This window comes from Stegostoma tigrinum, chromosome 6 (assembly GCF_030684315.1).
Source record: "Stegostoma tigrinum isolate sSteTig4 chromosome 6, sSteTig4.hap1, whole genome shotgun sequence".
NCBI classification, from domain to species: Eukaryota; Metazoa; Chordata; class Chondrichthyes; order Orectolobiformes; family Stegostomatidae; genus Stegostoma; species Stegostoma tigrinum.
Window position 1 is genome coordinate 11970977 of NC_081359.1, and position 26748 is coordinate 11997724.

At 42.4% G+C, this 26748-nt stretch overlaps 1 protein-coding gene across 1 annotated transcript in view; it reads left to right on the top strand.

Moving 5' to 3' along the window:
- Nucleotides 1-896: 896 nt before the first annotated feature.
- LOC125453355 (uncharacterized protein C3orf85-like) overlaps nucleotides 897-26748 on the top strand; it is a 35867-nt gene continuing 10015 nt past the window's right edge. The window contains exons 1-3 of the mRNA XM_048532810.1: nucleotides 897-991; nucleotides 1269-1318; nucleotides 20056-20192. Coding sequence (XP_048388767.1) covers nucleotides 1270-1318; nucleotides 20056-20192 — 186 coding nt within the window. The 5' untranslated portion in view covers nucleotides 897-991; nucleotide 1269. The remainder of the gene's footprint in view (nucleotides 992-1268; nucleotides 1319-20055; nucleotides 20193-26748) is intronic.

Below are 26748 nucleotides of genomic sequence, written 5' to 3' on the forward strand. Positions count from 1 at the left end.
ATGATGAAGTCAGATTCAGATGTCTGGTAAGCGTACACAAGTTGGACCAAAGGGCCTGTTTCAATGCTGTATGACTCTTTAACATTTAAAAGACTTTTGGACTGGTACATGGATAGGAAGGGTTTAAACAGATATGGACAAAATGGAGGTAAATGCAACTAGTTGAGTTGGAATATCTATTAGATAGGCAGTTGGACTAAAGAGTCAATTTCCATACTATATGACTATATGTCTCTATGACTCCTCTCAATCTTCTCTGAGGAAAGATGCCCTAACTTACCTAATCTTAGTAACCAAAGTTCCTTATCTCTAGAGTCATTCTATAAATTGTTTGTACATCATACTCTTTTTGATGAAGTCCAGGGAAGCGTGTGGTTTATTAACCATGCTCTTAACCTATCCTGACGCCTTTAATGATTTACCGACCTTAGCTTTTCATTTTATTTATCAATAACATTGGTTTCTGAATACAAAGCTGTACGCCAAGTTTGTAGATGATGACGTCAATGTTTATCCTATATGCATCACCTATAAACAAGCTATGAGATTACTAACTGGTTGCAAATCAAACTGCAGTGTTTCCCAGCAACAGTGACTGTTTCAAAAATATCTCCTAGTTAGGGTAAGGTGCTATCTAAATTCAATTTTTCTCTCTCTCAGTTTAAAGCGCTGAAGGCTCCTTTTAGAAATGTCTTTGGGTTGGAACAGATTGCCTGCTGTGTTTTAAAGCTGCATGGACTGTCAGGAGTGTGACAACCGAAAAGAGTTTCCACTCTACCGTGTGCCAGAGTAACCTGGGACTCCTGGGGAACCTTTGAGCCACAGTCAGGAAACAGGAGTAGTATCAATGAAGGTTTGTTATGAATGAGTGGAGACGTGGTCAGTGCCAAGTCAACGTACTTCCATTCAGAAAAATAATCTGGTGCCTCTGGGCTGCAAGTCACTTCAGTTCAGAAGAAACTTGAGTTCGAGCATTCTGGAAAAAAACAATGTAAGTGAGTCGCTCGCTGCCTCATTTATGTAGGACTAATACAGTAGCTAAAGGCTTGATTTTTATTTAAAATACCAAAAAAAACTGCAGATGCTGGAGATTTACAACAAAAAAAAATGGAAACGTTAACCCTGCTTTCTCCCTACAGATGCTGTCAGACCTACTGGGTTTCTCCAACAGTTTCTGCTTTTGTTTAATTATACCTGTTCGGTTCAGTGTTTGTTTTGCAGCGGGTAGGAAGCTCACCTGATGGAATGGGTTTTGTGTTTTCTTCCAGAATGTCGTTTGTGAGCTTCCAACTGAGTCTCGTCCCTCTGCTCATTTATGGTAAGGTGAAAGATTTTTGTTCCTCTCAGCCGTACTACTAGCCCCAGCAAACCACCGCCGTTAAATATGCCTAAACCACTCAGCATTTGAAGTGCTAACAACAGGAGGTTTATGAAAAGTATCGTCCAACTCCTCTAATCCATGACAATGAATTTCTAAAGAGTCTATTTGGCACATTTTAGCAACAACGCTTTATTTTTATATTAAATGCCGTGTAAAGGCCACATTCCATTCTGCAAAACTGAATATCCATCTTCTGAGGAAAGTCCATTCGACCCGAAACATAGACTCTGATTTCTCTCCACAGATGCTGCTAGACCTGCTGAGCTTTTCCAGCAACTTTTGTTTTTGTTTGAGAACATTCAACTCCCCGGCTTGTGATACAAACTCATGATGCATAATCCATAACATGATAAACCATAGAAATGTTCAGTGTCTAAAGCAGAATGCATGCGTCACTGCAATATATTGGATACTTAAAATAGAACATAGAACATAGAACATTACAGCACAGTACAGGCCCTTCGGCCCTCGATTTTGTGCCGCCTGTCATACCGATCTGAAGGCCATCTAACCTACACTATTCCACGTATGTCCATATGTTTGTCCAAGGATGACTTAAATGTACTTAAAGTTGGCGAATCTACTAGCGTTGCAGGCAAAGCGTTCCATTCCCTTACTACTCTCTGAGTAAAGAAACTACCTCTGACATCTGTCCGATATCTTTCACCCCTCAATTTCAAGCTATACCCCCTCATGCTCGCCATCACCACCCCAGGAAAAAGGCTCCCCCCATCCACCCCATCCAACCCTCCGACCATCCCATATGTTTCAATTAAGTCACCTCTCAACCCTCCCCTCTCCAACGAAAACAGCCTCAAGTCCCCCAGCGCCCCCCCCCGCAAGACCCTCCCTCCACACCAGGCAACATCCCAGCAAATCTCCTCTGCACACTTTCCAAAGCTTCCACATCCTTCTTATAATGCGGTGACCAGAACTGTACACAATACTCCAAGTGCGGCCGCACCAGAGTTTTGTACAGCTGCAGCATAACCTCTTGGTTCCGGAACTCGATCCCTCTATTAATAAAAGCTAAAACACTGTATGCCTTCTTAACAACCCTGTCAACCTGGGTGGCAACTTTCAAGGATCTGTGTACATGGACACCGAGACATCTCTGCTCATCTACACTGCTAAGAATCTTACCATTAGCCAAGTTCTTTGCCTTCCGGTTTCTCCTACCAAAGTGCATCACCTCACACTTGTCCGCATTAAACTCCATTTGCCACCTCTCAGCCCAGCTCTGCAGCTTATCTATGTCTCTCTGCAACCTACAGCATCCTTTGTCACTATCCACAACTCCACCAACCTTAGTGTCGTCTGCAAATTTACTAACCCATCCTTCTACGCCCTCATCCAGGTCATTTATAAAAATGACAAACAGCAGTGGACCCAACACTGACCCTTGCGATACACCACTAGCAACTGGTCTCCAGGATGAACATTTCCCATCAACTACCACCATCTGTCTTCTTTCAGCAAGCCAATTTCCGATCCAAACTGCTATATCTCCCATAATCCCATTCCTCCACATTTTGTACAATAGCCTACTGTTGGGAACCTTATCGAACGCCTTGCTGAAATCTTGTGAGATACTGAAGCAGTCCATGTTCAAATGCAACAAGATCTGGACAATATCCAGGTTTAGGCTGACAATTGGCAAGTGACATTCATGCCACACAAATGCCAGGCTGTGACCATCGCCAATAAGAGACAATCTAACCACTGCTCCTTGACATTCAATGGTGTTACCATCACTGAACCACCCACTATCAACATCCTGGGAGTTATCTTTGACAGAAACTCAACTGGACTCACCACATAAATGCAATGGCCACCAGAGCAGGCCAGAAGCCGGGAATACTGTGGCAAGTAACTCACCTCCTGACTCCTCAAAGCCTGCCCACCATCTACTAGGCACAAGTCAGGAGTGTGATGGAATGCTCCCCTCTGGCCTGCATGAGTGCAGCCCCAAAAACACTGAAGAAGCTTGACACGATCCAGGAGAAGCATCACACTTGACTGGCATTACATCCAAAGCATCCACTTCCTCTACCACTGACACTCCGTTTCAGCAGTGTGTACTATCTACAAGATGCACTGCAGAAATTAAGTTTGACTGTGTCCTATTGCTGAATGGTGAATAGATCTTATATCTCCAATCTGCCATGTTTCATTTGTGAAGAGCTTGAAAGTAAATGTTGACTAAATTTTGATCAGTTTAACATAGGATTAATTGGTTTGTCATCTGTATAATGAACTGGCAAATTAGGTGAATTTTGGAAATCCTCTCATCAAATAAATAGGTCTGTTTGATCCTTAGGAGCCTGGTTTGCCATTTAAACACTGGGCCTGACGATGGCCAGCTATCAAGACATAGGTTATAATACTCTGGCTTTGAATGGTCAAATGTCTTTCAAGCTTGTTGCTATGGACTCCAGCTTGATGCAGGGTAGCCATGACCTGTTTATGGTTGTGAAACCGACGCGTGTCTGCACCGGAACACTGAAATGAGGTAAAAGTATAAATGTTTAAGGCAACAACTATCTTCACTGCCACAGGCAATGGTTGGCTCTCTTTTCCCACTGGTCATCCTTCAACATGGTGCACAGTTCAATGATCACAAGTTTGACATTTACAAGCTGTGATGACACTGCTACTGTGACAAGATAGTGCCTTCTGCTGAGTACAAACCTTCAGTCATTCCCTGTTCCACATCCCCTACGTTTGATGTTGCAGATGAAGAGCACTGTGGTTCCTCATCAGTTTGTACGTGGAACGCATGTCCCTGTTTATGAGTACTGTGTTCAAAGTTGATGCTTCTCTTTTATCTCTCTGGCTGGCTTCAGTGCTACAAACATTTATTGGCCACAGACTATAAGCAAATATCTTCTCACACAACAACCTCAACTTAAGCCAGTGCCTATCTCTCAGAGTGCAACTGAATCCCAGTCTATGCCCCATGTGCCTACAAATAAACATTCAGGTTAATGGTTTGGACAAGGGGAATGTTGTCGTACTGTGTTAGTGTCCTTTCCTCTGAGCTAGGAGACCTAGTCTCAAGTCTTACTTGGTCCGGTAGTGTGCAATAAAATCTCTCCAAACAGATTGATTAGAAAATATATTAACACCCCTCAAACAAGACAAACTGTCAATTGTTACATTTAGTTAATCAATCTTTTATAAATAATAGCAATTGTTGATGCAGTAAACAAGTTTCAGTTGTTAATCAGAAGTTTGTGCCTGAGACCATAATTCTCATTTCTATTTCTGTTCAAACATTCAGTTTACATTTTAAAATTACTCAAACTACAGCATTCTAAAATTATTTGTATTGTTGCATCTTTTAAATTTACTCAAGTTACTATATTATCAAAGCCCCTGACAATAGTGCATCAACAAATGAATCAATAAAACAGTTGTTAGTAAATTATTCAACATTAGACTTCTGCAATATTTTAAGGAAACATCACTCTTATACTACACATCATTCACTTCACTCTAATACCTTGTCAAAGTGTACAATTGAATCAAAGCAACTGACCTTTCAAATTATTGACCGAGTATTTATGTACAGCTCTTCATTTTGCAAATGCACACAGTTAAGCTTTTTCTTGCAGTTTGTGAAAGTTGACAAACTTTAATTTATTCTTACACACACAATGCCAATTATTTCTTTTTAAAATTTAAACAGAGTTACACTGTCCCCTATAGTGCTCATATTGAGGAAGAGAAAAATTTCACGTTGATATAATTTGCTTTAATGAAAGCAACAAATTCTAAATTACCTGCTGTTTGTATAAGTGTTTTATTATACATCACAAGTAACGTACTATGATTATTAGTACAGTCAATATAATTCCTCATATACGTCATAAGCATAAAAAAACCCAGTTCTGATGAAGAGTCACTGGACTCAAAATGTTAACTCTGCTTTCTTTCCACATATGCTGCCAGACCTGCTGAGTTTCACCAGAAATTTCTATTTATGTTTCAAATCTCTAGTTCCTTGTTTTACATTAATAATAAACCATATTTTCCTCCAATGTCGACTCAGATTGTACACTACTCTCCTGCAATTTATGATTTTCTAACACTGGTTTGCCTGTTTATTATCTTGTAATATCATTACTATTTGGCTTTCTGGGTCTTAGAATCATAGAATCCCTACAGCGTTGAAACTGACCGTTTGGCCATTGAGCCCACAATGACCATCTGAACAGCTGCCCACCCAGACCCACCCCCCTCACCTCTGCCCCAACCCGTCATTCCCCTCGGCCATTGGACTGTGGGAGGAAACAGGACCACCCAGAGGAACCCCATGCAAACACAAGGAAAATGAGCTCCACACAGATTGTTGTCCGAGGAATCAATCTGAGGTCCCAGGTGCTGTGAGACAGCAATGCTAAGCACTGAGCCACTATGCCACCCTACTGTGCCAGGTCTTCTTAAGTTAAACTTAAGACCAAGCACTAATCGTGCTATCAGATGGCCAAAATCCCCCATGTGATTTCAGGCCTTCATGTTGCGTCATGATAGTGACAAGTACCTGAGTGATAAGGGTTCAATGGGCATTTCCCACTCATGTTATTCAGTAGGTTTCAAACAAAATGTTGGATCTTCAATTTGACTAAACTTCAGGCCATGGGGACCTTGGTGGAAATGGTTGTGCTGCACCATACAATAATTTGCTCAAGACAGATAACTACTGTCAGTGTGGCTGGATGGCAGTTTTGTAACTCAGTGGTATTACATCATTCGTCTACAGTGAATCCACAAGCAATGCTTCATGGGCTATTACAATTGTAACTGGAAATGCAGTAATATTTAATTTGAATTCAAAAATCCAAGTCACCTGTTTTCCATGTCATGTTTTGTTATAAATCATTGCTGTTATTGATGTGAACTATGCCTTATACTAAATCTCACTTGCTTTGTGCACATATGTCACAGCCACGTCTTGGGCCTGAAACCCTGGAAGTACTATCCTTGTACTGTAGCATGGTAATTCACATGGTAAATATGACAGGCCCTTCTCCATAAAACTACAGCATTGCCAACACTTGTCAAACTAAATTTCAGGTAATCATCATTACAGAATTCGGTATCTGATTGTTTACAAAGTCTATTGATCCCATCTGTACCTCATCAAAGAGAAAGCTTTTATACCTGGGATACATGATTGCCAGATAGCTCCCATGAAATAGGTAGCCAGACCTATACAATCAATATTGTCTGAACTATAATCCATCTGTTGGCAAAATGTAGTGAAAAAGCATCATACCCAAAATGTTATCTCTGTTCTCTTTCCACAGAGGCTGCCACACATGCTGAGTTTCTCCAGCATTCTGTGTTTTTATATGTGTAGTATTCACACTTCTATAGCTTGTGCATGATTCATGTGAAACTAATTGGTATATTTTAAATATTTCCATCACTGGAACTTAGATTATGTATGTATGCATATCATAACACCCAGCCACTCCATTATCATATTTTACAAACGCAATAATTAAACACATTTGGAATTCCGGCCAAGAAGGTTTCGAGAGGGAGAAACTAGATTTACAGTAGGATGCGCTCTATCAATTATTGAATTAGTGTTTGCCAGTTTAATTCAAATACATCATCCTTGTTTAGCATATTTTAAGACAGTTACTGGTCTCAAACCTGATGCTCAAATGATTGAGCCTTCATGAAAAAATACTTATGAACCCAATATTTGGATTTTCAAAAATTCCAAGTTGCAGTTTGATTAATCCAAGCATTGAATTCATATCCGCACCCTCATTTGGTCCCACAATTCTTGCCTTAACTCAATTTAAACAGATTTGAACTCTTGGGACAATGCATAGTCTGATCCTTACATTAGGCAAATAAAATTTCAAGCTGCTTTAAGCATCTTTTATTATTAGAATATTTTTAACCCACACATAATCACCTTTTATATTCATATTGATTCTGATGAATGGTTTTGAACTGAAAGTGTCTTGTAGCAAAGGAGCAAAGGTATTGTTAGAGCTTAAAATTTTTTAACATTCCCAACATTAGTTAGGCCACTTTTGGAACATTGTTTTAATTTTGGTCTCCCTGCTATAGGACAGATGGTATGAAACTTGAAAGGGTTCAGAAAAGATTTACAAGGATGTTGCCAGGGTTGGAGGGTTTGAGCTACAGGGTGAGGCTGAATAGACTGGGGCTATTTTCCCTGGAGCATCAAAGGCTGAAGGGCGATCTCACAGAGGTTTATTAAATCATGAGGCTCATGGATAGGTGCACAGTCAAGGTCTTTTCCCTAGGTTAGATTAGATTCCCTACAGTGTTGAAACAGACCCTTCGGCCCGACAAGCCCACACTGCCCCTTTCCATATCCCACCCAGACCATCCCCCTATAACCCACACACCCCTGAACACTATGAGCAATTTAGCATGGTGGATCCACCTGGCTTGCACATCTTTGGACTGTGGGAGGAAACTGGACCACCCGGAGGAAACCCACACAGACACAGGGAGAATGTGAAAACTCCACACAGACAGTTGCCTGAGGCTGGAATCAAACCTGGGTCCCTGGCGCTGTGAGGCTGCAGTGCTAACCACTGAGCCACCATGCCCCGTTAGGGGAGTCCAAAGCTAGAGGGCATAGGTTTAAGGTAAGAGGGAAAAATTTAATAGGGACTTAAGGGGCAAATGGAATTAACCCTCAGCATGGATTTAGTAAGGGGAGGCCGTGCCTAAAAAACCTGTTATAATTATTTGAAGAGGTAACAAGAAGGTTAGACCAGTGAAACCCAGTGGATGTTATCTATCTAGACTTCCCAAAGGCCTTTGATAAGGTGCCTCACGAGAAGCTGCTGAGCAAGGTGAGGGCCCATGGTTTTCAAGGTGAGCTACTGGCTTGGATTGAGGATTGGCTGTCTGACAGAAGGCAGAGAGTTAAAAGGCTCTTTTTTGGAGTGGCAACCGGTGACGAGTGGTGTCCCACAGGGTTCAGTGTTGGGGCTGCAGCTGTTCACTTTATATATTAATGATCTGGATGAAGCGACTGGGGACATTCTGGTGAAGTTTGCCGATGATATGAAGATAGGTGGACAGGCAGGTAGTACTGAAGAGGTGGGGAAGCTGCAGAAATATTTAGACAGTTTAGGACAGTGGTCCAGGAAAGAGCTGATGAAACTCAATGTGAGCAAATACGAGGTTTTGCACTTTGGAAAAAAAGGATTCTAAACAGTGAGAAAATTCGTAAAGCAGAAGTACAAAGGGATCTGGGAGTGTTGGTCCAGGATTCTCTACAGGTTAACTTGCAGGTAGAGTCCCTAATTAAGAAAGCGAATGTAATGTTGTCGTTTATCTCAAGAAGGTTGGAATATAAAAGCAACGATGTGCTTTTGAGGCTTTATAAAGCTCTAGTTAGGCCCCATTTAGAATACTGTGTCCAATTTTGGGCCCCACACCTCAGGAAGGACGCACTGGCACTGGACTGTGTCCAGCGCAGATTCATACGGATGATCCCTGGAATGGTAGGTAAAACATACGATGAACGGCTGAGGATCCTGGGATTGTACTCATTAGAGTTTAGAAGGTTGAGGGGAGATCTAGTAGAAACTTACACAATAATGTATGGTTTCGAAGGGGTGGACGGGGGGAAGTTGTTTCCGTTAGGTGGGGAGACTAGGACCCATGGGCACAGCCTTAGAATTAGGGGGGATAAATTTAAAACGGAAATGAGATGACATTTCTTCAGCCGGAGAGTGGTGGGCTTGTGGAATTCATTGCCACGGAGTGTAGTGGAGGCCGGGGCGTTAAATGCCTTCAAGGCAGAGATCGATAAATTCTTGATCTCACAAGGAATCAAGGGCTACGGGGAGAGTGCAGGGAAGTGGTGTTGAAATGCCCATCAACCATGATTAAATGGCGGAGTGTACTCAATGGGCCGAATGGCCTTACTTCCACTCCGATGTCGTATGGTCTCATGGTCTTAAATTTTTCACTGAGAGCATGGTGCATGTCTAGAATGAGCTGCCAGAGGAAGTGGGGGAGGCTGGTACAGTCATAACATTTAAAAGGCATCTGGATGGGTACATGAATAGGAAAGGTTTAAAAGGATATGTTCCAAATGGTCGAAAATGGGACTAGATTAATTTAGAATATCTGGTCGGTATGAAACAAAGGATCGGATTCATTGCTGTGCCTCTCTATGATTCTATGACCAGATTTGCATAGAGTTAATTAAGACATAAAAACATCCAAACATGCCTTCATGCCAATTTTGATTTATATTCATATAGCTAAGAGACCGTCTGAGCTAGCTGAGTTGTCATTATTCCTGATCATTTCTGGAATACAGAATTCCATGTATATTTGTACAGTGATCTAACTTTAAAGCAAACACTTAAAATAGTTGCTCCTTTTTGTTGCTACATCCACATCGCTAATTTGGTAAAATAAATGTTTCCTTCATAAGGGGCCAAAATTGGATGAAGTTCGATGCAAGCATGAACAATATTATTATTTAATGCATTTTTAACAGCTGCAAGCTCAGTAGCTCATACATCCCATTGAGAAACCAATCTTCTGTAAATTGTTTAGATGATGCTAATTGCCTACAGCCAAATCGTGCCGCTTTGGATATTGCATTTAAATTACTCTTATCTATTATGTGTATTGTTCATAATAAGTGCTAGATAGCATAAATATTTTTGGTCAATAATTAGAAGGATTTTTTTTTCTAGATTGAATTGCTATTCAAATTCTCATAAGAGGGAGGACTAACATTGCAATTAAAAATTAAAGTGTCCTCATTAATGCTTTCTCGTTCATCCAGCAAAGCCCTTCCAAAACAAATGGAGCTTCACATCTTTCAAATTGAAAAGCCAAATCCTTCATCAGGGAAGCACATAGAATGGTGACTGGACAGCATTGTTTTCTCTTAGTCAATTAGATCTTACCAATACATACTTAATTCTAGCTTTTAAAATCCTAGCCTTACTATTCATGCACCTGATGTGCAATTAATGGGTACTTTTGTCAGATGCTGACCCTGTTGCAAGCCCCAATAACAAGGTATTTCCATAACTAATGTAAATAAAGATGCTTTTTGCAATGTTTCCTAATGTCAGAGGGAATGTTAGTGCAGTACATCAGAAATTCATCTGCTGAATTGGTAGACGTGGCTCATTTTGGTCCAGGATTTTATTCGGCTCTAAACTCCATGTCAGCTTTGTAAATATGACAAGGGGTGGGGTGACCCTCAGGTTAAACCATCACCAGTCATCTCTCTCTTTCATGAGAGAACATTTCTATGGCCTGGTAAGATTATGGCAATTTTATGGCAGCTGTATCCTAAAGCATACTTTCACTTATCTGTAGGTGAGAAAGATTTCTGATGGTGAGAATTATGCTGCCAATCTCAGTGAACATTGGGTAAATCATTGACCATCTTGTACATTAATTACAGAATGAAACAGGTGCAAAAAGGCTTTGAGGATTAATGTCCACGTATCAAAATTTGAGATTGGTGGAATTGATTTCCAGCATTTTGTGAGAATGTTAACCTTGGGGTACATTCACTTCTAAGAGTTGCTAAATAGCAGAAATCATTCTTGATCAGCAGTAGGTGCCAGGATTCCAGAGGAGTTCAAAACTTACATGCTGTGTTTGAGGATTTGATGAGGAGACAGAGAAGACTACAGGTCAGGGGTGGGTCAATGCCTTGTCCTACTGGGAAAGCGGCTAGATTAGATAGATTCCACGTAAGAGACTCACGAGGAGTCAAGAGCAGCCAGGTTGCTCTTTGCTAGGAGGACTTGTGGTGAAGTTCAAAGAAACAATAAGCAGCTAGATATTGGAATCAGAGCTCAGAGGAAGTCCTGGGAAGTTTAGTAAGAGGGATAGTCACTGGCTGTGTGTTTGGGAAGCTGTGATGGACTCACAAGAAATTGGAAAGCAACAATATGTCAGAGCAGCTGTTCAACACAAATAGCATTTGCTTGATGTAACTGAGTGAGATTCAAGCTTACGTGTCTCAGATCCTGTACACGAGAGAGAGAGATAGAGACTGACTCTGTGTGTGTGTGTGTGTGTGTGTGTGTGTGTGTGTCTGTGTGTATGTACGTAAGACAGAGAAGGTGTATGAGAGAGAGAGACAGTGTGTGAGAGAGAGACAGAGACAGAGACAGAGACAGAGAATGTGAGTGTGTGTGTGTGTGTGAGGGAGAGAGAGAGACAGAGTGTGTGAGAGAGAGACAGAGACAGAGAATGTGAGTGTGTGTGTGTGTGTGTGTGTGTGTGTGTGTGTGAGGGAGAGAGAGAGAGAGAGATGGGGTGTGTGTGTTTGTGTGTGTGTGTGTGTGTGTGTGTGTGTACGTAAGAGAGAGAAAGTGTATAAGAGAGAGAGAGAGACAGAGTGTGTGAGAGAGAGACAGAGACAGAGAATGTGAGTGTGTGTGTGTGTGTGAGAGAGTGCATGTGTGTGAGAGAGAGTTTGTGTTGTGAGAGAGAGTGTGTGTGTGTGTGTCTGTGCCAGAGAGAGAGTGTGTGCGTGAGAGAGAGAGTGTATATTTGTTGTGAGAGAAACAGCGTGTTTGTTTGTGTGTGTGTGTGTGTGTGTGTGTGTGTGTGTGAGAGAGAGAGAGAGAGGGAGATAGAGAGTGAAAGAGAGGGTCTGTGTGAGTGTGTGAGTAGTGTGATTGTGAGACAGCGTATTTGTGTATATGTGGGTGTGTATGTGAGAGGGAGAGTATATAGTATGGTGAGGTCACCGGTAGTGCAACATGAACCCAAGATCATGGTTGAAGCCATCCTCATGGATATGGAACTTGGCTATCTGCCTCTGCTCAGCGATTTTGTGTTATTGTTTATCTCAAAGTCTGCCTTGGAGGACACTTTCCTGAAGATCAAAGGCTGAATGTCCTTGACCGCTGAAGAGTCCCCCTCACTGGGAGGGAACATCACTGCCTGGCGATTGTTGCATGGTGTCCATTCATCCGTGGTTGTAGCAGCTGCATAGTTTCAATAACATACCATGCCTCAGGGTATCCTTGCCGACGGTGTATGAGATAGACAACTTTGGCCGAGTCACACGAGTATCTGCTGGGACTACGGTGAGTAGTGTTCCCACGTGTGATGGTAGTGTCAATGTCGATGATCTGACATGTCTTGCAGAAGTTACCATGACAGCGTTGGGTGGCGTTGTGGTCGATGTTGTCCTGAAAGCTGGGTAGTTTGCTGCGAACAATGGTCTGTTTAAGGTTTGGCGGTTGTTTGAAGGCAAGAAGTGGAGGCGTGAGGAAGATCGTCGTGAGGTGCTCATTGTCATCGACAATGTGCTGAAGGCTGTGAAGAACAAGGGTTTTTTATAGCATTCTGGGAAATAATGGACGACAAATCATACCGTTTTGGTTGTGGTCCTCTTCCTGTCTTCTGAGGAAGTCAATATGGTTTGTTGCCGTGGCATGGTGGAACTGGCAATCGATGATGAGTTGAGCATCATATCCTGTTCCTATGAGGGCATCCTTCAACACCTTCAGATGTCCATCGCGTTTCCCCTCATCTGCGCAGATCCTATGTATGTGTAAGGGCTTGTCTGCAGGTGATGGCTGTTTTAATATGTTTATGGTGGAAGCTAGAGAAGTGCAGCATCGTGAGGTTATCCGTGGGCTTGCGGTAGAGTGAAGTACAAAGGTGCCCGTCCTTCACGAAGATGCGTGTGTCCAAGAATGAAATGGATTCTGAAGAGTAATCCATGGTAAGTGCGATGGTGGGATGAAATGTGTTGGTATTGTTATGTAGTCATTTCAGTGGTTCCTCGCCAGGGGTCCAAAGGAAGAAAATGTTGTCAATGTATCTGGTGTTTAGCACTGGCTGGAGGTACCGCACAGTAAAAACGTCTTGTTTGAACTTGTGCTTGAAAATATTGGCATTTTGGGGAGCAAATTTGGTCCTGATGGATGTTCCGTGTGTCTGAATGAAGAACCGGTTGTTAAAGGTCAAGCTGTTGTGGTCGGGGATGAAGTGGATGAGTTGTAGGATGGCGTGTGGAAATTGGCATTTGTTGGCATTGAGTACTGAGGCCGTTGCAGTGATGCTGTTGTCATGGGGAATGCTGGTGTAGACTGCCGAAACACCCATTGTGACAAGGAATGTTCCTGGCTCAGTGTTCAATGGGTCCTGAGTTTCTGTAGGAAGCCCATAGTGCCTGACAGAAGCTGGGGCCTTTTTGTACAATGGGTTTCAAGTTGCCCTTGACATAGCCAGAGAGGTTCTCACAGAGGATCCCATTGCCTGCTACAATGTGATGTCCAGGTGTGTTGGCTGACCCCAGATTCTAAACAAAGCCCCACGTCTAAAATGCATTGTCTGGCCTGAGATGTCACCTCTCGTATACATCTTTAATCATATCAGGGAAACGACTTGAAAGAAATTTTGGTATGTTCAGCAATCAAAAAAAGATGACTGTTCTGACATTGCCGAGGCTAATTAGCTGCCTGCTACTCAGATTTTATCCAAGTCTTGAGGGCAGCACTTCCTGTGCATCTGCTGTTCCTACTATCTCTGACTATATCTATGGTTTATCTCCCTTCCTGTAACTACCATCCATCACATCCCGAAAATGTAATTTTCATTTTATTAAAGTTGCCCTTAGTTTATTCTCATTGCACTGCCATCCATTTCAAAGTTGGTGAGGTGTTGACTGACTTTTTAAACTGGGGGAATGGCTAGGAAAGTGGGGAATGTGGTGGACAAAGAATACTGAGACACAGGCTACTAGACAAGGTGGGATTGAAGTTCACAAGGAAGAGGTATTAGAAATCCTTCAGAGGGTGAAGGTAGATAAGTCCCCTGTGCCAGATGGGATTTATCCTTGGATCCTCTGGGAAGCCAGGGAGGAGAATGCTGAGCCTTTGGCATTGATCTTTAACTCGTCATTGTCTACAGGAATAATGCCAGACGACTGGAGGATAGCAAATGTGGTTTCCCTGTTCAAGAAGGGGAGTAGAGACAACCCTGGTAATTATAGACCAGTGAGCCTTACCTCAGTTGTTGGTAAAGTGTTGGAAAAGGTTATAAGAGATAGGATTTATAATCATCTAGAAAAGAATAAATTGATTAGGGATAGTCAGCACGGTTTTGTGAAGGGAAGGCCGTGCCTCACAAACCTTATTGAGTTCTTTGAGAAGGTGACCAAACAGGTAGATGAGAGTAAACCGGTTGATGTGGTGTATATGGATTTCAGCAAGGCGTGCAATAAGGTTCCCCACAGTTGGCTATTGTACAAAATGTGGAGGAATGGAATTGTGGGAGATATAGCAGTTTGGATCGGAAATTGGCTTGCTGAAAGAAGACAGAGGGTGGTAGTTGATGGGAAATGTTCATCCTGGAGAGCATTTACTAGTGGTGTACCGCAAGGGTCGGTGTTGGTCCACTGCTGTTTGTCATTTTTATAAATGACCTGGATGAGGGCATAGAGGATGGGTTAGTAAATTTGCAGATGACACTAAGGTCGGTGGAGTTGTGGAAAGTGACGAAGGATGCTGTAGGTTGCAGAGAGACATAGATAAGCTGCAGAGCTGGGCTGAGAGGTGGCAAATGGAGTTTAATGCGGACAAGTGTGAGGTGATGCACTTTGGTAGGAGTAACCGGAAGGCAAAATACAGGGCTAATGGTAAGATTCTTGGTAATGTAGATGAGCAGAGAGATCTCGGTGTCCATATACACAGATCCTTGAAAGTTGCCAGCCAGGTTGACAGGTCTGTTAGAAGGCATACAGTGTTTTAGCTTTTATTACTAGAGGGATCGTGTTCCGGAACCAAGAGGTTATGCTGCAGCTGTACAAAACTCTGGTGCGGCCGCACTTGGAGTATTGCGTCCAGTTCTGGTCACTGCATTATAAGAAGGATGTGGAAGCTTTGGAAAGTGTGCAGAGGAGATTTACTAGGATGTTAGAACATAGAACATAGAACATAGAACAGTACAGCACAGAACAGGCCCTTCAGCCCACAATGTTGTGCCGACCATTGATCCTCATGTATGCACCCTCAAATTTCTGTGACCATATACATGTCCAGCAGTCTCTTAAATGACCCCAATGACCTTGCTTCCACAACTGCTGCTGGCAACGCATTCCATGCTCCCACAACTCTCTGCGTAAAGAACCTGCCTCTGACATCCCCTCTATACTTTCCTCCAAACAGCTTAAAACTATGACCCCTCGTGCTAGCCATTTCTGCCCTGGGAACTATGACCCCTCGTGCTAGCCATTTCTGCCCTGGGAACTATGACCCCTCGTGCTAGCCATTTCTGCCCTGGGAACTATGACCCCTCGTGCTAGCCATTTCTGCCCTGGGAACTATGACCCCTCGTGCTAGCCATTTCTGCCCTGGGAACTATGACCCCTCGTGCTAGCCATTTCTGCCCTGGGATGGAGGGACAGTCTTACGAGGAAAGGCTGGGGGACTTGAGGCTGTTTTCATTAGAGAGAAGACAGTTGAGAGGTGACTTATTTGAGACATATAAAGTAATCAGAGGGTTAGATAGGGTGGATATGGAGAGCCTTTGTCCTAGGATAGTGATGACGAGCACGAGGGGGTGTAGCTTTAAATTGAGGGATGAAAGATATAGGACAGATGTCAGAGGTAGTTTCTTTACTCAGAGTAGTAAGGGAATGGAACTCTTTGCCTGCAACAGTAGTAGATTTGCCAACTTTAGGTACATTTAAGTCGTCATTGGATAAGCATATGGACATACATTGAATAGTGTAGGTTAGATGGGCTTGAAATCGGTATGACAGGTCGGCACAACATCGAGGGCCGAAGGGCCTGTACTGTGCTGTAATGTTCTATGTTCTATGTTCTATTCATAGAGGATCCCAGTTTATCCTCTGGGGAGTTGGAATCCTGCCAAGGAAGATGGTGGAATTTGAATTCATTAAAAGAAAATCTGGGTTAAGAGCCTAATGATGACCCTGATGAGGACAGTCAGGAATAAAAAGGGTCTAGGCCCGAAATGTCAGCCTTCCTGCTCCTCTGATGCTGCTGGGCCTGCTGTGTTCATCCAGCTCTACACGTTGTTATCTCTGATACCCACATGCACTTTTTGGAAAGAACTTACCTGGTCTGGCCTACGTGTGACTCCAGATCTACAGCAATGTGATTGACTCTGAACTTCTCTCTAACTAGTTAGGGACGGACAATAAGTGTTGGCCTAGCAGCAACAACCACATCCTGAGAATGATTAAAAAATATATATTTTCTGCCTGAAGCTGGCAGGATTGATGTAGAGTCAGCAGGAGTGAAGTGAACAGAAGTTGACCCTGCTCTAAGGTAGTTGGTGGAAGGACTGTATGTGGAAGGGGCTGCTTGCAGAGATGATGCAAATCTAGGAGAGAAGACAACTAACCATAGCAAGACGTGCACAAATGTCGTTAAAGGGGCTTAAAGATAGCTCGATTTTCCGGGTGCTCAATGTTCAAAAAAATTAATTTGTTTTTTGAAGATGCTCTGTTTCCCACTAGACTTCTGAAGAGTGATTTGCTATTCTGGGAATGTCCCCCTGATTTCCAGTAGACATAGTGTGTTAGTTGTGTCAGCACGTCATAGCATTTACGTTTAACATAAGCACTCTTCTTCATTTGGAGTCTCGATTGCCTTGAATGTTGACAAAGGCTGAGCAAGAATAGAGAGATTTCATGCCACTAAGCTACCTTCCCCAATTTATTGCTACCATTCGCCATTTCCCACCTGATTAAGTGCAGCAACCAGTGATTAAAATCACAGTTGTTTGTGGGAAAAATGTTGCAGTCAGACTCAACAAATAACAATCAAAGAAATTGCTAGTCAATCTGCTGTTGGTAGCATTGGTCAAGAAACGAACATTGGCCAGGACCATTCCCTGTTAAAGTGGAGCAGTGGTGGGAGTGGAAGTTGACATTAATTTCAGGTAGTCCACTCAATGCCTACTCCCCCACCAGAAGAGGAAGGTTGAATGGGGAATGGGCAAACACTAACAGCACTGCACCCTATTGAGTAGTTCTACCAGCTTGCTTTTCTACCTGTGAATGCCCCATTAAATTCAGATACTGATGCTGGAAAAACGTACTTGCACATGATAGCTGTCATGTGATTGGAAACAGCATGTTATGCCACCAATTACTTATATGGTAATTACCTATTCCTGATTTTTAAAAATCCATCTGAAGATAGCAATTAAGCATGAATCTTACATGAAAGACTGTGCCTGAAATTACAGCAATCCCTGTGTACTAAACTGAAGTATCAGTTTAGATTGTATGTTTGAGTAATGGATTAGGACTGATACACTCAAACATCTAATGCGCAGAAAACTGCTTTCAATGAAAACAATTTGATGGGTGTCAGTGAAACTAGTTAGGGAAAGAGCATTGGTAGCACTAAATTCAGATACAATTGTCATCGAAAGATAGGCTGTAATCCTGTGTGGTATATGGGATAAGACAGTGTTTTCAAGAAACAAGGTGTTGTTCAAACATGTGGCATTGAAATTCTAAAATTTCTTTAGCTGATGTGCATCACAACTTACAGTGCTAACTTTGTAAATTTAAATGAGTAAGTGCATAAAAATTTATTTTTGTAGTTAGTTGTTTGCTTTTTCGCAGAAATGGAACACATTTTGAAAATACTGCTGCCTCTGTTGGAGGTTTGCTTTTATGTTTTATGCCTTATTTATTTAAGTTGTTTCAAATATTCTGGAACAGCAGTCAAGCAAAAGTAGAACCAAGACAGCATTCATAGAATGGGTAAAACTTCGGCATTCCCTCAAATTGGGCACTGCTTCAATTCCTGAGGGGAAATGTTTTAGCCAGTCCTCCTGTTCCTGAACCTTATCTAAGAGATTCGTATCACAAAATGTGAGTGTGGATATTGGCCGGGTACAGCTTTGGACTTAAGTGTCATCTTCCATCTCATAGTTTGCTGGTTGCCCCAATGAAACTGACATATGGAGGATGACAAGTTAAGCCAAATACAGAGGAGCAGCCACTGCCTGTAGAATTTTAATCTGACTGTATGTTCAGGAAAGGCAGTGAGACATAACCGGTATTTAAGCTTTGAGAGGATCCGTCACTTGGAGGATCTTCTGCACACTGAAGATGACACCTCCTGCCTTTCACAGAAAGCCCAGTTGAGTACACATGGATGTTTGAAAAGCAACATCCCAGAACAGCAAGGAGGAGATTACAAGATGTGGGGCTGGATGAACACAGCAGGCCAGGCAACTGATGTTTCCCTGATGGACCCTTCTTCAGAAAAAGAGGAGATTAGTTTGATTACCATTAATGCAATGGGTGCATGGACTAGAAGGTCAATCTTCTGAGTCCAACAGCAGAATTATATTCAAGGTTAATGTATTGTCGTGCACCCTAGTGATTCCAACCTGCATGTGAGACAGTCTAATGGGCTCCGGGATACTGTGTCAGTGCTAGCTGTGCTATAAGATATGTTTTTGGGGCAATACCTGTTTGTGGTGCAAGGACATAGAGATGGGTAGAAGCTTTTCTGCCTTTGGCATTATAGTGTGCAATTTGATATCTGGATATCATATTTTAGTTTGAATGCTCACTTTGAAAATTGTTCAGTGAATATAACTATATTAGTTGCAAATCTGCTGTATGCTTTGGCAGCAATGCAAACCAGAAAATGAAGACAGAGGCCAGCAGACACAAATTGCACCATTCCATCTTCTTTTGTTATCTTTCTTGTTCCTAAGGTTATTGAAATCTTGTTGCTATACTTTTTCTAGCATTGAGTATTCTGCTACCTTATTTAAGGGTTTTCTTCTCTTGGAAAGTCAAGATAGGACATAACAACAAGCTATTTGCCGATAGAAGACAGTGCAGTTGTAAGTTCTCATCCAATGCCTGTTTCCACGCAAGTTTGGAAATCCTAACTTTTCATATATTTTTGTCCCAAACTAATGCAATCATTCATCATGCATCTAACCTTTGCTGAGACTAGTTACTGCAGCGCAAAGTGAGAATGAATGTCTATATCAAATCATTCTCAAAGCATTTTAAGTCTTTCAGAGATATTGTTTTATTTATCATGGGATGTGGACATTGCCAACTAGACCAGTATTTATCAACCATTCCTAATTTCCTTGAGTCAACCACATTGTTGTAAGTTTGGATCACATGCTGGCCAGACCAGGCAAGGTTGACAGATTTCCTCCCTGAAGAACATTGATTACTCAGACGGGTTTTATAACAATCAGCAATAGTTGCCTTGTTGCTATTAAGATAGCTTAATTTTTAATTTTTATTGTACTTGCATTGCACAATCTGGCATGTTGGGATTCAAACCCATGTCCCCAGAATATTAGAGGTAATGGGAACTGCAGATGTTGGAGAATCCAAGATAACAAAGTGTGGAGCTGGATGAACACAGCAGGCCAAGCAGCATCTCAGGAGCACAAAAGCTGACGTTTCAGGCCTAGACCCTTCATCAGAGGTCTAGGCCCGAAACATCAGTTTCCCTGTTCCTAAGATGCTGCTTGGCCTGCTGTGTTCATCCAGCTCCACACTTTGTTATCTTGGATTCCCCAGAATATTAGCCTGGAGGTCTGGTTTGTTATTCCAGTGATGTTACCACTACACTACCACCTCTCCTTTTGTCGTACAGCTAACATTAGCATTATTGTCTGGTCGGCAGGGATTGCAGCTGCACCGTTTTTGGCTGATGAGGAAGCCCATCGCTTCATCCGAAACAAAAGGCAAACTGATACAATGCAAGGATACTGGGACCCAAATAATGCGAATAATGTGTGGGGAGTCACTCAGGCAGAACATGTAAGTCTCACATGTGATGAACTCTGATCTGGTTGAGTGAAGTAATTCACCCTCATGTTCTCCAGAAATCGGGATAATTTTTATATGATTGTAAGAAACAAATAACTTAGGTTATTGAAAGAATCAACCCCACAATGCACTGGGCTCTCCTTTATAGATTGAGGGAGATTTGAGTGGGAAGATTGTATGCCCGGAGGAATTTATCTGTTGGATTGATCCCTGGAAACACCTTGAGCCAGCCACTGTACTTATGTGAAGTTTTGAATGACAGTATATATCAAAACCAATGCATGGCAGAAATGCCCATATGAATGATTGGAGACAAAACATACTGTTTCCAAACATGCAACAGTTATCCCAAGTAAGTGCATCTTTCCAGCATCACTGGCTGAATTTTGTGGGATAACCGCAGGTGGAAAAGTAGCCTGAGGGATCCACAAAATAAGGTGCAGTTCTCATTGTCCATTGTGCCCAATGTCCTCTCAACCTCCTTCCACTGACAGAGGGAGGTGGTAAACTGCCTGAGATTAAAACTGACTTCAGGTCCTATTGCCATTCCATATTAGCAGGAAGTAGGATAATCTGTGCTGGGCTCCCAGCCCGGCTGGATGGTTCTGCAAAGTGCTGCTCAGAGAAAGGGCAGATACTGCCTTCTTTTTGGGCCACTTTGGGCAGACCTCCTCTCATAGATTCTCCCCTGCCCCAATTGCCCACACCCTGTCCATCATACCTCTACACCCACCTGGATGAGGCCTTACAGTAGGCCGTGACAAGTTTCTAGATGAGGAGCATGAAAGGTTTCTCTTCCTTCCAGACTTCTGGCAACACTGGCATTGGTCACTACCCCTGGTGGCGATGCCAGCACTTGCAAACCGACTGACCTCCAATCAATTGGCAGCTCTGTGAGGCTCAACCTCTCACTGGAGAGACATAGCAGTCTAGCCTCGTAACAATTAAATAAGGGTCTTCAGCGAAATGGAGGCAGGCTTGAACCTGACATTTGCGCTGAAGCATGAGAAGCCTGCCCTGAGTGTATAATGCAGCCTCCATGTCTGACAGATTTACTGCTGTAGTTCGTTAGCGTTATCATATAGCTACAGCATGAAGTATCTGCACTGGGTGGTTATTTTATTATTTTTAGCAATAGCCATGTTTCAATGCATGCAACCTATTTAGGATTCATTTCGAAATGGAAAGCTATTGATCAAACTGTTTGCAGTCAGTTTCGACAACATTGTTGTGTTTCATGTGAAGGTGCAGGTCAAATAAAACTTGTTAATTTGTCGGCAGAGGACCAAAAGAATTATTTACCGTTGACACACTTTAAGGAGAGGTGCAAGTTAATGAATCAATCTTGCAGTGTGGTGGCCTCCAACCGGTGTTGCTGAATTTTATTTCAGCTTCCACTAGGCAGTGACATAGTCCATCGCACTCTACTTAACACATGCCAAAATGGTTTAGGCACATCGGGAAGAGCAGATTTGTTAAATGACTATGATGTACTTAATGACTTACTTTTTAATGAAAATATAGTTAAGCGGCATTAAGTCTTGATAATGTTGCTGATTTAAATATGTAATTCCCAACATTCAGACAGCCCTTAGTAAGAGAAAGCAGGTGGACAGGTTCACTGATTTAACATTCCCTACGGAGAATCGTCCTTAAACGTGGCCTGAAATGGAGATGCGAACCTCAGTTTTCCGAATTCTGCCATTGTCAGGTTAAACTCTCAGTTTAGAGTGCGGAGTCACATTTCTTTTATTGTATCTGTTCCAAAGAATGCACTTGAAAGAGAAAAGAACGGAAGTGAATTATTTTGAGTAGCTAATTCTTAAAACCTTTCTGTTAATATCTTATCGCAGCTTTGCAAACATTTACTAAATACTGAAGAAATGTGAAAATCAATTTAGACAGCTATCAAGTTTGGAAGCTTTGAAATATCTGTTACAGCGTCAATGCACCCATACAAATAAAAAACAGTTTCAAACTCAGGGCCAAACTGTACTACTTGCAAATGCACATTCACTTTCCCAATGAATGCAGTTCCTCCAATTTGATTATAGAATCAGAATACACTTTACAATAAGCTATGAGCATAGAGCCCAATTGTTTAATCCTGTGCAGGTGACATGTAGCACTTGCATTTAAATTTAAGTGACATTATTTCCCTCGTGAGAGTTTTGACTGTTGCATGAAGCCTTTCTAACCCCATTGCTCTTACTTGGATTTTGTTTTGCTATTTGTGGTTGACCTCCTGCAATTTTAAGGAAATGTGAATGACTCTGATGTACAAACATCAGGCAGCCTTACTAAAGGAAGCTTGTTCTTAAGCATACAGAATAAATAACTGAGGGCAAGGATAGGATGGGTAGGGTAATGTTAGTATAGTAATTGTTCATTTATATCCCTGCTTCCAACTGAGGGAATATCCAAAAGACACTCAAAGTTGACATCATGCACAGAGTGAAAATGTAATTTATAAAATTTTGCAGAACACATTAAAAGTTGTGACTTTCGCTATTTCAGGTTGACATATTTTTCATGTTAGGCATGTTCTACTAACTTACTCTGTGTTTTTAATTGCTGTCTTCCTCATTTTCCTAGTGGTATGAAAAGCTATGGGCAATTTTGGAGTGACTATTTGAGTTTGCACTCCTGGCAAGGATGAAGTCGAGACTAAACAAACAGAAGTTGCAAATGCAGCTCAGGAAGCAGTAGATATCACTGTCGCTGTTCATTTAAACTGTTTTGATATGAACTCAGTTTTAAACATTCTGCTGAGCAGCTGGACATCCTAATAGCTGATGTCGTGAGTGATCACTCATATAAACATGTCAACTAAGTGATATTCCATGTAAGTGAGCTCTCACTACACACTAGAAAGAATTCTCATCTTGCAGTTCACCACTTGGTTGGAAAATGGGGCATTTTGCTCTTGATATCAAGAAGTTTCTCACTGGACATCTCACGTCATTTTCCAAACCTTCATAACCATGGCTGCCATCACTCAGAGGCTTCTGCCCAAAGTTTCAGTTTGATGACCTTTTTGTCAGAATTAAATGAGAAGGTTTAAACTCGGTAATGGGTTAAAACTAGACTGCACTACTCAAATCTTGCCCGGACCATTTAAGCAGAGGGGTGTTGTGAATGGAGCAGGTGCTGGGAAAGGCAGTAAGATGGCACAGTATGGTATGTGGCCTCCAAGATTTTCCCATGTGGTACTAGAGGCCTTGATACAGAAGATGGAGAGGAGGTGACCAATTGTTTATTCAGACAAGGTTCTTCAGGCAAACTTTGCAAAGTCCATGGGACTCCAGACAGCTGTGGTGGTCAATGCTAAGTGTCTAAGCTCTGGATACAGAACTGATAGAACTTCAACGGCCTTGCATGAGTAGTCAAGATCAGTGAATATATCTTCAAATGGCAAAGTCTATTAACCTGTGCGGTATTTGAATTATTGATCTGTCAACCACAATTCACATCTAATATTCATAGCATCACTTCACTCACACTCATATCTCATAACTTGCAAACACTAATAAAGCTGCTAACAGCTGTATCAACCAATCAGTTTGTACTAAATTCGATGAAAAACCTCCTTAGCTCTTGCAAAATAAAGTGGTCCATTGTAGTAGTTAGTAGGTAGCAGACATTGTTGTGGTCCTTTCCCAATGATGTAGAGAGTGTTTGCCATTGACCAGCCTTGACTGTGGTTGTGGTCAGCAGTGGGACTGGAACCAGCAAATGTATTGGATCCTTATATCTGAACCTCCTTCTCACATTGCTTCTGCCCACTTTCCAACAATTTGATCTGATCTCAAAGCCGCTAACTTTGTGAGGATACACTTCTTGTTTTACTCTACTTACCTCACCATAACTGAGCGCTAACATCCTTCTCATTTCCTGCATATACTAGAGTGACTACTTAACCAGAAGATGGCGATGAGGACAACATTCTGTTTCTTGCTCTTACATTCACGGAAATCAACTCAGATGCTGACATTTTGAGTGTAGCTTAAATTTAAGATTTGTACATTGTGAGACATTGAGAGTAAGTGACCCGTACGGAACAAAGAGACAATAGTTCCTTGAAGGTTGAGGTTGTGCACAAGTCTGTTGTGGAAGACTCACCTGCGGATGTTGCTTTGATGGTCTTCAAAAGAAAAATGCTCCAAAGATTGATCACAGGCTTTTTGGCATGCTAGTAATGTCAAGATTCATTGAAAACATTGGCATCAAGTTAGCACAGAGCTTTGCACATGGATTGAAACCTATTTGCCACGAGTCTGCTCATGGGTTTGACCCTGATGCATTGTCAATGACTGATGTTGTTTCCAAGCAACAAAAACGGAGATCACCCAACACCTTGTTGCTATGGTGATAGCTCAGGCAGAAGCCAAGACATTCAGCTTGCTGCCTAGCAAATTCTGTTCACTGCTGTCAAAGTTGTGCGCGAAAGTGATTGGGAATTGCAGAGTACCACAGTATTTCAGCAAACAATCCTCCAACAGATTACAGGGATTGCTGACCTTTGCCCTGAGGCAGTGGCAGGGTTTGTTTGCCACACAGGAATGACAATATTTAGCTCCCATTATTGCTACTCTGCCTGTGTTTCTGTCTGTCAACCATGCAGCCCAGGTTGTTGCTGTCCTTGCTGAAGGGCTGCACTTTGAAGCTGGGCTGCGTAGGACTAGAGTTGCTCAACACTTTTGCAAAACCATCTGTTATCTCTTCTGCTGCAATGTAACAGCCACTGAGGCAGCACGGTTCGGGAGCACTTGGGCAGATAAAGGCACTTGGAATGCAGATATCAAGGGTATAACCAAAGCAATGGCCTGATGCATGCATGGTTTGGGTGATCAGCCCAATTTGGAATGCTTCTTTTGAAATGCTTTAGTTTTTGGCATTGTAGCTACTGTGGGCACTGTACAGGTGCTGCATATGGGTCCTCAGATGGGTGGCTACTTTGAATGGAACATCATGTGCGCCTGTGATCTCCGACAGTCGGGAACATTCCTGTCTCTGCTATAACAATAAAATGTGAGGCTGGATGAACACAGCAGGCCAAGCAGCATCTCAGGAGCACAAAAGCTGACGTGTCCGGCCTAGACCCTTCATCAGAGAGGGGGATGGGGAGAGGGAACTGGAATAAATAGGGAGAGAGGGGGAGGCGGACCGAAGATGGAGAGTAGAGAAGATAGGTGGAGAGAGTGTAGGTGGGGAGGTAGGGATCCCCTCCCTCCACCTATCTTCTTTACTCTCCATCTTCGGTCCGCCTCCCCCTCTCTCCCTATTTATTCCAGTTCCCTCTCCCCATCTCCTTCTCTGATGAAGGGTCTAGGCCTGAAACATCAGCTTTTGTGCTCCTGAGATGCTGCTTGGCCTGCTGTGTTCATCCAGCCTCACATTTTATTATCTTGGAATTCTCCAGCATCTGCAGTTCCCATTATTCCTGTCTCTGCTGTTCAGGCCTGTGGTACCCGAGGCTCACCAGCTTCACCCAGCAGTGTAGACCTACTCTGAGTTTGTCATCCACCCTCTGGGTGGAACTGCCCACACCTCTTTGCTTCACTGTGCCCTTCAATCTGCCTGCTAGTGACATGCTACTTATCCAGTGCTCTTCATTCTAACCAAGATTATGGGCTCACGCAGTGAATATGTTTGCATGAGTGAATGGTAAGGTGGCATGATGTGATTTTGCTAGCTCTGTTGAGTCTTCCTCCCCCACACCTCAAGGAGTTCAGGCATGATAAAGGCAGCTCTTTTTGTGTAGCCCCTGTAAGAAAGACAAGAAGAAAAGGCTGAAAAATCAAACAATGTGACACTCTTGCTCCAGTCTCCTGTGCTTTAAGTTGATACAGACAGCTTACATGGAAGGCTGAAGAGGCTCAGAGGTTTTATTACATCAAAAATAGAGCTCTGATGAAGAAATCGAGACTTCCTCCAAACCCTTCAAATGAGGAACAGATAATTGTTGATCAGATAAGGAGATATTGTGAAGTGGGCAGCAAGTTTGGAGGTGTGCAGAACACCCAAAGCAATGATAGACAGGTATCTTACCTGGTCAAGATTTCATAAGGATGTTGGGCAGTTCTCTAAAACATGCCAGAGGCATAAGGTTATGAGAAAAGCTAACATTAAAAAAAACTCAGTTTTTTTGCGTTAAGTTTTCCCCTTATATGACACCTCTGGCATGTTTTACAGAACTGCCCACTATCCTTACGACAGTATGAACTACAGGCAGACCAAGGTTCTAACTTTTTCTCGAAAATTTTTCTGCACATCACAAGTAATTTGGGTATAAAATATTTGAAGTCTAAGGCATATCATTTGTGACAGAGAGCTTTTGGAAAGATACCACCAGCCTGTCTGGGTTATGACTGAAATAAAAATTTGGCATAGTCTTTGTGAATAATAGGGTTGCTCTCTCATTAGAGGGAGATGACCTGAGGCTCACCACATTTCAAGTGAAGGGGTGAGGTTGAGAAAGAAAGTCCTTCATGGTAACCTCAGTCAGTGTGAGAATTGAACCCACGCTGTTTGCATTACCAAGTGA